The 12084-nt window shown below is 39.5% G+C and overlaps 1 protein-coding gene across 1 annotated transcript in view; it reads right to left on the bottom strand.

Annotated features, from left to right (window-relative positions):
• The window catches only part of UNC5C (unc-5 netrin receptor C), a 176538-nt gene that overhangs the window by 68814 nt on the left and 95640 nt on the right, over positions 1 to 12084 (bottom strand). Inside the window, exon 4 of the mRNA XM_018073520.1 lies at positions 5623 to 5766. Within this exon, the coding sequence (XP_017929009.1) occupies positions 5623 to 5766 (144 nt within the window). The remainder of the gene's footprint in view (positions 1 to 5622; positions 5767 to 12084) is intronic.

Raw genomic sequence — 12084 nt, 5'->3', positions numbered from 1 at the left:
TTATAGAGTCTTGGCTCTTTAATAAAATGCAATGTAATTTATATTTATTACTGTTGAAACTGCATCCTTAAATTTGGGAATGGTCATTCCTGTTAACTTGGAAAGTGGTACAGAAACATGCCTGTCAGGAGCAAAAACAGAGTGGTTGGATCAAGTATGCTAAATGTGCAGTCAACTTCTCTGCTGCCCTTTCTGTAATCTGCTGTTCTTTAGTAATCTTAGCTTAAGACCACATGCCTCAGTTATCCCTTTTATTAAACTACAAGCAGCAGATATTGATTAGTAGCAACTTAAATGATACACAAGGAAGGAATCAGGGTCCTATCTATGTTAATTCTCATACACACTTATCAAAGTACACAAACCACATTTTTAGGATATTTTTTAATACTGGATATCCTGGGCCTGCCTTCCTATTAAAATTTTTAAATGTTGTCCTTCCTAGCTCCCTCTCCTTATCTCGACATCCACCCAACTTTGTATCTATTGCAAGGGGCTCTAATGCTTTGGTGGCTACAGAACATGTCCTCACAGAGTTGCTTGGATTAGGTGTGTGAAGAGAGGGAAGAAAGGCACTGCATCAATGTAACATGGAGCATGGGACCCAGGACTAAAAGCTGAGATAACAAGTGCCAGTAAAGAATCTGTGATTATTTTTTTTCATATCTGTTTCTTTGTATAACTGCATACCCCTTGTAAGCGGAGATAAACCACCAGATGAACCAATCTACTCTTCTGTACTGCATTTATCTTATCAGTATACAGCATCTGACAAGCATATTTTAACTACATTCCTTTGAAAAATTGTCTGGGGGAATAAAGGCTTTTAGATAAGTACATAGGAAACTAGTACAAAATTATAAAAAGATTAACTGTAGCACAGTTCCTTACTACATTAGGGCTTTTTAAAACTTTTTCTGTTTATTAAATTCCGATTTTAAGATAATAAATAAATGAGAAGAAAAAACTATTCACATTCATTACATAAAAAAAAAAGACCGAGTAATAGAAATTACTGAAAAAGCTTCTATTTTCTCATGAGTGTTCAAAAAATCCAAAACCTAACAGAAGATTTAGGGCTTATATTCTTACCATATTTTCTCAAGGACAGCATGGGTTAACATCACGAAGTCAGTGAGGCTACAGCAACACCGAAGTGGTGCAAATGAAAAGTAAGGTTGCTCTATGCACATGGGCTCAAAGCAATTTATCTGAGCCACCCCTTTATTATCTGATCTAAAAATTAGGTCAAATCCTGCAGCTATTGTTTAGTCTTTATCAGATGTATCTTCCAGTGGGTTTAGCTCTACTTTTGGTTACACAGGCTCAGATCTCATTCATTGTTTTAACAGGAATTTTTCCCTGTTAGGTTTTATCTGCTCAATTACATCAGTCCTGTTACAGAAAATTCACATCAAAACTTTATATTCAGCTCGGTTTTTTTACAGCTGAAGGTAAAGTTGCCCAATCCCCCTCCTTCCTCCCTCCCTCTAAAACAGTAACATCTTCTAACTGAGCAGAAAAACTGTATCAAAACATATTAGTGACTCACTAGTGCTCCTGATAGGATGTACCTAGAATAAACAAGAAATGTGTGAATAAATAGGAAATGTGTTTTAGCACTTTCCTTGGCCAATATCTCAGAAAATTTATTATATCTTTCCAGCTTCACCAAGATACATACATTAGGTGTCCCTACTTTGTTGGGCACTGAGATATCTAAAACGGCAAAAGTGAAAATTAATCTGAACAAATCTGCTAGTCTAAAAGGATGAAATCCTCAGCTCTGCTCTCATGGGGAGACCAACACCCCAGGAGGATGGATTCCATGAAGCAGGAGAAATGTTCCTTATCAGAAACAGCCTGCACAGAAGGGAGTAATTTCCCAACATACTCGTGCTCCAGGCGTGCAACAGTGATTTGCCGCTAAATGCCCTGAAGACTTAAGGAAGCTGGGATGTTGTCTTTAGACTCACTCTTTTTCTGTTTATATTGCTAGCATGGGCAGCCTTTGAAAACCATCAGCATCTTTACTCCATATTTATAGATTACTCCTTTCCTGAATAACTGAAGCTCTTGGTCAGAGCAATGTTGCAATTGATTTTCACCAAGAACTTTCATTGACTAGGTTGTTATGTACTTTCTGACACATGCCTGACCCTGCATTAAACAAACACAAGCCACTTTTCCAGGATGCACATTTTTCACACTTTCAAATTACTTTTCAGTTAATTCTATTACACGCTCAGTGAACAGTGATGCTGGATGCTATTTTTTTGTTTGTTTGTTTTAATGGAGTGTAGCTCCAGCCCTTGAGAGGACACAGTAATTCCAGAATAAGACATAAGGGCATAAAAGAGAAAAGATAAAAAGAGGAGGAGAAGGAGATGAATAGGGAGAGGGAGAGAGAAAAGGAGAGGGAGCAGAGAAGCTTTTCTTAATGTGCTAAGTATGGCTAGTTATGCTACAGTTGTATCTGTCAAGATGAAATCACCAGGTTCAGGTATTAAGATAAATAATACTACTTAAGCAGAGTACTTTACATGCTCCATTTAATCCTCACCTTTCCTAAAGGTGTCAGTGTTCACTTCTGTGCCAATTAAAAGGGAACACTGCATTGGTGACAAACAAGCAGCTATAGCTGCACACTGATCTGGAGAGATGGACTCTTCTGCCCCTCTTAAGTTTTGGACATCCTTGATTTGCTAGATTAATAATACTGCATGGACCCCGCGTTGCATCCCAGCCTCATGGCACATTGTGTAACCATCAGAACACTCACCAGCTGTGTTGAAAGTTTATCATGAAACAGCTATTGTAATGTCAGTACAGATCCAGTCCTAAGAAGTCAAAGTTGTGAATACAGATGAGTATTGGGGTACCCGAGTCCAGAGTTTGAAACGGTGATCTTGTAGACCAAATGACATCACGAAGTAAGGCATATTCCCCACATCATCTGTCTGACTTTCTAAAAAATAGTCATCAGTTATCTGAGAAATTTATTGAAATCTGTGTAATTGGAAATGGACAATTTTGCAGTGAATGTGCTTTTGCTGCTGGTTTAAAATCTGCAGACTGAAGGCCTAATACTTCAACCCTTAATCCCAAGGAGCCTAAGTGATTTGCCTGTGCCACAGCTGTCCAAGACCCCCAAATTCAGGAACAAGAGGTTAAAAAAAAACTTCAGTAAAATACAAAGTCACATTTGAGTTACAGGCCTATAAAACTCCCTAGTATTTATTTAATTAGATTTTTCTTAAAAAAAAAAAGAGCCACCGAGACTAGAAAAATTACTGAACTGATTTTTCCTCTATTTCCAAAATATACTAAGAAAAACAAACAAACTCTCTACTATGAGCAGCTTCAATAGAAATGTGGACACCTGGGAAGAAATGTCAATTGATATAAAATAGCATTCACATAATTATTATGTGTTCTATAGAAATTAGGTGCATAGTTTTGGCAGCACACAAAAGTAACTTAAATATCAAGTAAAATACACTCAAATATATATAAAATACTTCCAAACTGTGTTAATTTAATGGCCATCTGTCAAGGGCTACCTGGCAGGACATGAAAATCTAATAAAAACAGTCAATTTAAGAGCCATAATCTAAAAAACCTGTTCAAACATTGCTAAGCCCCTCTGAAGTGCTGACTGCTTAGAAGAAAAAAAAACTGAAATAACTCTCTTTTGTTTCAGTACAAAAAAAAAGAAAATCGTCAAAGTTTTGAAAAGTTTCCTGCCATGGGACAGCACTATGAACACATGTAATGGCATTTCTACTTTTGCAGGAAGACAATAATTTTAATTCCCCTTAACCCCAGGGAATTCTTCTCTGAGGAGTAGTCCTGTACTCAAAAGTACATGTCTCTATTTCCAGTCAGTTACTTGGACTAAAAGAATTCAAAAATGTGTATTTAAATGGAAACTCCTGAGATTTGTATCTGGATGTTTACATAGAAGGTATCTCCTCTTCAAGGATTTAACCATGTAGTACTTTCTCAAGAACAAAAGGAGAATTAAGCTCTAAATGGAGAGTTTTAAATGACAGACAGTCCTTCCTTTAATGTGTCTGTGAAAAGCTTTATTTGGCTGGAAGAATTCTCTTCTACCATTTTAAGTTGTCAGGCACAGTGCAGGAAATATACGTATGCTGCAAATCCAGCTTCTAATGACCTTTTCTCACAAAAAGTGTTTTTGCTGAGGTGAAAACAGTAGAAGAGAGACAATTCCAGATAATATATTTTGTTCCTATTATACAGAACAGTATTTAATCATGTAAAAGAGAAATGGGAGTCCCCAGTGTGACTACTCTAACACAAAGAAAATCATCTCTTTGAAAATTAATGAACATTAAATATTTGTACAGTCAAATGAAGATCTGTTTTCAGGGAACTGGTTGCCCTGTGTTCTTGGGGTCTAAGCTGGGACTGGGTCCAAATAAATACTGAGGTTAGTAGCCATGAATAACAATGATGAAATATTAGGGGTGAGATAATCACTTTCAAACTCATATTACCAATCTGATCACATGATATGCTAAACACACACTTTCTTCTTTGTTAAGGAACAGCAGTTTTATTATATGGCTACAGTGACATATATTTTCAGCTTTACAGAAAAGAACCTGCGTGTTCTGGAGGACACCAAGTTGACTGTGAGTCAACAATGTGCTCTTATGGTAAATAAGGCTAATGGTAGCCTGGGCTGCATTAGAGAAAAAGTATTGACAACAGGTTGAGGGAGGTGATCCTTCCCCTCTGCTAAGCACTGCTGAGGTCAAACCTGGAGTGCTGGGTCCAGTTCTGGGCTCCCCAGTATAAGAGAGATGTAGACACACTGGAACAGTCCAGCAAAGGGCCTCCAAGATGACTAGCATCTCTCCAACAAGAAAAAGCTGAGAAAGTTGGGACTGTGCAGACTGGAGAAGAGAAGGCTCGGGGGATCCCATCCATGTGTACAAACACCAGATGGGGGGTGCAACAAGGACAGAGTCAGGATCTTTTCGGTGGTGCCCAGTGATGGGATTAGAAGCAATGGGAACAAGATGAAACATAGTAAGTTAATTCTGAACATCAGGGAATATTTTTTCATTGTAAGGGTGACAGAGCAGCAGCGTAGATTGCCCAGAGAGGTGGTGGGGTCTCTTTTGTTGGACATACTCAAAAGCCATCTGGACATGATCCTGGGTAACCAGCTCTAGGTGGCCCTGCTTGAGCCAAGAGTTGGATCACATGACTTCCAGAGATGTCTTACAGCCTCAGCTGTCCTGTGGTTCTGTGAAAAGAACAGCTATCACCTCACTTCATAGCTTGCTTTGTTAATATTCCTACTCATTAGCTTCAGACACTTTTCTTGAGACATAAAAGTACTGTACTCAAGAAATACTGGTTTTGATGCTTTCCCCCCACACCGGGGAGAAGAATGAGATTTTGTTCTTACAAAGAGAATAAACTGAAATTCTTATGAATATTTCTGAAGGCCTTCATTTTAGCATGCATCTGTAACTGCAGAAAATACAAAGCCTAACTGGCTGGAAATAAAATCTCTCTCGAACAGCAGAGATTCCACTTCTCACCTAAGCTTCACCAACTCAACGCAGACAGCAAAACACTCACATGCAATGCGGACGTAGGCTTTCCGGCTCTTGGTGGTGCCTGCAGAGCTCCAGGCAACACACTGGCACCAGTAATCCTCGGGCCCGAAGAGCTCCTCGACTTGCTGGCGGGAAATCTCAATGCTCACCTCTCGGACAATCAGACCTGTCAGGGCACAAGTAACACTGGTCAGTATTAGGCTTACAGATAGAAAGAAAAAAGTGCAGATACAGAAGTCTGCTTGCAAAGTTGTTGGGAGACCTTACAGCTCTCTACAAATATCTACTCAGCAACACACACCGTGATAAGGATGTTATTATCTGCATAATAAGAGATGTGGGTGAATTAGCACCTCAGCTAATATAAACTGTACTATGTCTCTAGGACAATTAACATCAAGTGACAATGCAGATCAGTTTTATTTTGATATGAATATCATATAACCACAGAGTCATTCAATTTATACGACTTCCTTACCCCTTCTGTATTTCATCTCCTTTTGCTAGACAGACACAGCACAGGGAAAAGTCCTGACGCTGAATTGCCCAGGCAAGAGGATTTTACCAGGGTAGAAAATGTCATGATACATACAAAGATACTTTGTAATGATGAGTACACCTGCCACAGTGTGGTTACTGAAAGCTGCAGGATGGGCACTACTACTGTCATATATGCTACAGATACTGCAATATTTTTAAGGGATTTTATACCACAATGAAACCCATTTCAGTGCCTCACAGTCTTCCTGGCCCTGGCCTCCATAATGCATCTCAGCACAACCCCCCACCATACCCACAGCTGCACCCACAACAACAGTGAACCACTTGCTATCCTTCCAAGTAGACCACATTTGCCCACATTTCCCACACAGTGCTCTCTCTCTGGAAACTGTTTTGCTTCTTCTAAGCGCAAGGAAATTTTGTGGTGTCTCAGACACCACTGCAAGGATTGCTGGTAAAATGTGTTGATCCTCTAATGACAACTACTGTGTTTCATGCTGACACAACTTTCTCTGCCTCAAAATGCACTGCCTGGTCAAAAGGCTCTTAATTCCAGTCAAGAAACTGGGTGAGGGTGAGAGAAAGTGCTTACACCTCTTGTCAGTATATTTGGTCTTTGCTGGCCATGCCAAGGTATCAATAAACTTCTCATAAGTCTGCCTGTAGAGAACACCATCGTCCTTTCAAAAATGCACTCTCGCAAACAGCTCTGAATATATAAATTCACATACAAATGTTTTGTGTAGTGGGTCTGATTTTTTTTTCCTTCCAGAATTGCCAGGAAACTCAACTGAAATATCCTTGGATCAGAGTATGCACAGTTTGTCCCCATCACCAAACACCAAAGGGCAGGTCCTTCTGTTGAGCACAGACTCGAGCCTGTGGAGGCCAGCTACCCTCAGCCTTCTCTGCCTCACGGCTTACAAGGGGATATTCATAACGTGAATGTTCCCAATTGTACTGCGTGGTGTGTTCCTCAAGTGCTGGAAACCAGGCCAGCCCTTTGATTTGCCTCCAGCCTCACAGAGGCTCCATTCAGGGAGCCAACGATTAATTACTGTTTGCACACAGTTGTGCACTGTCATTGAAGCTGCATGCTGTTTGCATCCCAAGCTTGGTTAACAACTTAACGGCAGAAAGGAATTAATGCATGCAATACCATAGACTTCTCTGGTGGGAATGCCATCTAATGAGATGCATTTTCCTGTTAGAGACTATCACAGCCCAGATCCCTTTTTATTTCATTATCCTTGACATCTTTAGCCATTGAATAATCAGCTACTTTGGGGGAAACACTTAATAGCTCTTCTTCTTGAAATGAAATACTTAAAATACGGCAACAGCACTCCAAAGAATGGAAACCAAAGGAGTGCATGGGCATTTGATATGCAGTGAACACTATGTTATAAACTTGTTCTGCTTTGATGAGCTAATTTGGCTCCAAAAGGGGTCTGAGGGATAGCTTTTGTCCTGGTGAAAAGAGCATGAAGAGGGTGGAGAGGAAGCATGTACATTACATGCATAAAAATTGTTATATTTTCCCAGTGGAACTGCTGTTAGCCTAAAGATTACTTCAGTTCATTCCCAGTTTTTATTGCACTAGCACAGGGAGTCTTTGAAGGTTACAATATTATGTTTTTATAATAAGGCTGATTATGACAGAGCTTGATGGAGCCGTGAACTTTGTTACCCAAGGGCTAAAACAAGCAGACTCATAATGACCATACTGGTTAATAATGATTATGATATAGTCTTAACATTCAGGATACAAATGCTGTTTTCTGATAGTCTGTGGATGATACAAAACTACACATTATATAGCTCCCTCTGAAAGCATCAGCAGAACTTTTTCTCTCTGACTTCCTGAGATGCTTTCTAATTCAAAATAACATGCTACTCCAGCTAATGTCTTCTGGGACAGGTGTGAAGTACTGACAGGTTTCAGGTTATTCAAAGTAATTTGGTCTCTGAGTAAAATCAACAGTTGTGTCACGACCAAAGAGACCACCTCTTTCTGCTTGCAAGCAAAAGATATCATTTTGTCTTTATCTCTAAGGTAAACTATTTTTCCTTGAGTTCAAAACATATTAAATCAGTTGGTGGTGCCACAAGATCATCTGGGATGTAAGGATTCACAGCCAGAACTCGAAGCTGCTTTCACCACTCCTTCCCACCATTGCCCACTGGCACCTCATTGCACAAACAGTCACACTGATTTAGGAGAAACCTTCTCACCAGATGAAATGCACCCAGCTTCAGACTCTGGGGCAAGCACAAAGAGATGCATTTCCTTTGTTGAACCAACTTGTCCCTTTTGCTAACACACTTCAACATCACCCTTAGCAGAAAATCTCTTTCTAGGCCAGATTACAAAAACTGCAATTTGCTGAGATTGCTCAGATAGCAACTGCCTTGTTACCAGCTGACATGCTGCTATACCTCAGATTTCAGAGGAGCTGGCATACTCTACTTTCATTCAGGAGTGTATTGCTTAACTATCTCACATGGGCACCAAGTGCAGGAAGACCCTGGTTTCATCTTATGGCTGCTGAACCTGCTTCTGTGTCTACATCAAAGAACACTGGCTGGAGTAATGGGAAAAAAAAAAAAAAGCTGAACAACCCACGTCTCAGTATTTCCAGACAATGTGACATGCTGCACCTGTCGTTCAGGCAACTGCTTATCAAATTGTTGGATTAGAGGTGCACAACCTCTGAGAGCAAAATTAGACTAACTTTATAAAATGAGTCCCTGTATTTTGATAAAATATATTTAAGACAAGACATATTAAGAGATAAGTAATAATTTATGCAGCATATAGCCTGCCTGGTACTGGCCAGTTCTACTTTGCCACTGTGCTAAGTAACAAAATGTCACCTTCTCACAGAGAGCATATCGTCTACCTTACCTTCTTTATTAGAAGTATATTTTTCAGACTAGTTCCTCATATGGCTAAGCTATACAGCAGGTGAAGATATGCAGCATATTTTTTTTTTAACACTCAAGTGAGCTGCATATTTCCAGAATTACAAAAATCACACAGATAGTGGAACAACCCACACAAAGTCAGGATCTTCCTATTTTAAAGCAATGCAACAACAAACACAGCTGAAGGGAAATAACAATAATGTGGGCAGCTGGAATGCTTAACAGGTTCCTTCTAATTTGTCTAAATCCATAAAGAGCTGACCAAAGGGATATCCTATACCATAGGATCACATGCTCAGCATACAAAGTTGGGAGAAGAAGAAGGAAAGCAGGGAATGTTTGGAGCAATGGCATTTGTCCTCCCAAATCACTGCTATGTGTGATGGAACCCTGCTTTCCTGGGAACACCTGCCTGCCCATGGGAAGTGGTGAATAAATTCTTTCTTTTACTTTGCTTGCTTGTAAGTTTTTGGTTTATCTATTAAACTGCCTTTACCTCAACCTATGAGTTACCTGTCTAATCCTACTCCCCATCCCACTGGAGGGAGTGAGCAAGTGCCTCAGCTGCCAGCTGGGGCTAATGCATGACAACCAGTCAAAGATATACTTTTGCCCTAATAGTTTTCTGTCCAGTTCAGGATGGAGGACAGTTTACAAGAAGGCTCACAATGTTTGTCATAATTGGTCTGCAATTATGTCCCAGTCCAGCGAATTTAATAGGTTCTCCATATGTCAAAATTTTTGCCTATTTAGTAGCATAGCTTATTCAATCTTTCATTTCAATAAAATAAATGTGTCTCTGGAAATAATACAACCTGGGCTCTGAAAAGAAGTAGGAAGGAACCAGAAATTTACTTATTTCTGTATTTGCATGTTAATGAGGGATCAATGGGCAGAGAGAGGCAGAGGGCAGAGGGAGCCTTGCTCCATCTGTCTACTGCTGATGTGTGCAGCTGAATAAGCACAGGGAGAGGCACTAGCTGACAGTATATATCAAAACCAAAATTACTACACCTTGTGGAGCAAAAGGAAGCATGAAAAGGGAGTCTTGCCTTACATATGTGGTCTTTTACTGTAAGCTGTATCCTAGAAACACAACGAAGCAAAGACGCACTTCATACACACGGTCCCCGAGTGCTTAACGTAGCTGGCTATACAAACTGTGAAGTAGATTATCTGCTCTTCAGAGGCACAAATGTTATCTTTTTTTAATGTATGCAAATGTAATGTAATTGTAGATATTATGGCAGATTATTTGGTAACTGCAATAATAACTCATGGGTTCCATATTGCACTCACTGAAGTAATTGGCAAATTTCCCAATGATTTTAATAGAAACAGATTTGCCAATCAGACTCATTACTTCCTAGGGAAGCAAAAATGTCTCATAAGGTTCTACAACCATATATGATTGCACAAGACAATAAATGATCGCCATAAACATCAGAAAACAGAAAATTATTATCAATTAATCAAATGTTATTATCCAGCCTGGAGTCAGTTTAGGTCACAGAGTTAATATCTACACCTCACTGGGCATCGTTCTGCCAAGAAATTGTTTTGATGTATCTTGGCTGCCCTAACTGTTCAGCATTTGATATTAATACCCAGGATGTGTGAAAATATTCCTCAGGACTTTGATAGAGCAATTTTGGTGAAAGTGTTATATTGGCATGTGTTTGAACCCGCTGGCAAACAGTAAACAGGAACTATTTAGTTGCAAGACTAAACCGCACTTATAGACTCTAAGAAACTGCATGGATAATTTGTTTATTTTCTCTGTAAGAAGTTCAAACAATTTCTGTGCTTTTGTGCTTTCCTGTGCCCAAAAGGTATCTCATTAATTACGAGTCACATACTCCACAGAACACATTTCACAAGGAGATGGAACTTCATGACCTACTGGTCCGGAAAAAGACATTAGAATAATACCTGCATATAGATTGCAGGTATATTGCAGCCACTGTAAATAAGTATGGAAATATAGCCCATTGTCACAAAGGTAACTTGCAACCCTTCACACGTTCAATTTCCTGAAGTCAGTACTCAGAGCAACCTCCCAGACTTGGTATTCGGTGCTGTTGGTTCCCTTCCAGATTAGACAGGCACAAGTTCCCCCGACTGCATGCGACCCCAAATCTCCCTTCCCACTGGGCAGTGGGGACACAGAGGGCAGGGATGGAGTTCCCAGATGACGTAGAAGAGGCTTTGGGGAGACAGCAGAAAACAGCTCTGGGGCAGGGGGATTCCTCTGCACGTCCATGAAACACACAGTGCTATAGAATCAAATTATACAGCGTGTAACTTAGAAAACCATGGTCTGTCCCCAGTCAAGTCCTCAATTTAGACATTGTGAAAACTGTAGTGGCTTGTGCAGCCTTGAGATGAATCAGTGCCAGTTTGAAACAGGTCGTGCTTTCTTATTCACAGCTCCTTTTTCTAGTTATTAGCAGCAGGAGAGGAGCATGAAGGAATGAACTTTATGAATGTTGCTCAGTCAGGACAGATATGAATGATGTAAGTATATATACTTCTAAAATGCAAGATGAGAGTGGAAGAAAAATTCTGATACCAAAATAGAAAGTCAGATTTTTGCTATCATTTCAGGAGAAGCTGGATTATCTCCATAATATTTGGCAAAAAGGATGAAAGCATTTTCAGTTCTCATAGTCCTCATCTGTCTTAGATTTCATACAAAGTTGCACCCAAAAATACTTAAAACAGCATCATATTTTTTTGCTTCACTAAAGTGGCCAAGACCACACATCAAAGTGGTATGACTGTAAACGGATTTAATAAAAGGTAAACAGATTGGTTTCTCATTATGCAGTCCTTTGTCCTTTGACCTTTAATGGTAAAATTTAAGTGACCAAAGCCAAGAATTATGATCATTTTACTCACTGATAGTCCAGAATGGCCTGTCTGATTTATTTAATTACTCATCACTGGTGCTATAAACAACCTGTCTCTCTAGTAGAAGTCTGATCATTTTACTTGGTGAAATAACCTTTTTACAAAGGTAAAAGAAAATCAGTGCTATATCAGAATTTAAATT

The sequence above is a fragment of the Manacus vitellinus genome, unplaced genomic scaffold (assembly GCF_001715985.3).
Source record: "Manacus vitellinus isolate BGI_N305 unplaced genomic scaffold, ASM171598v3 scaffold_0_pilon, whole genome shotgun sequence".
NCBI classification, from domain to species: Eukaryota; Metazoa; Chordata; class Aves; order Passeriformes; family Pipridae; genus Manacus; species Manacus vitellinus.
The sequence above is the reverse complement of the archived record's forward strand: the minus strand, read 5'-3'. Positions and strand labels throughout refer to the sequence as shown.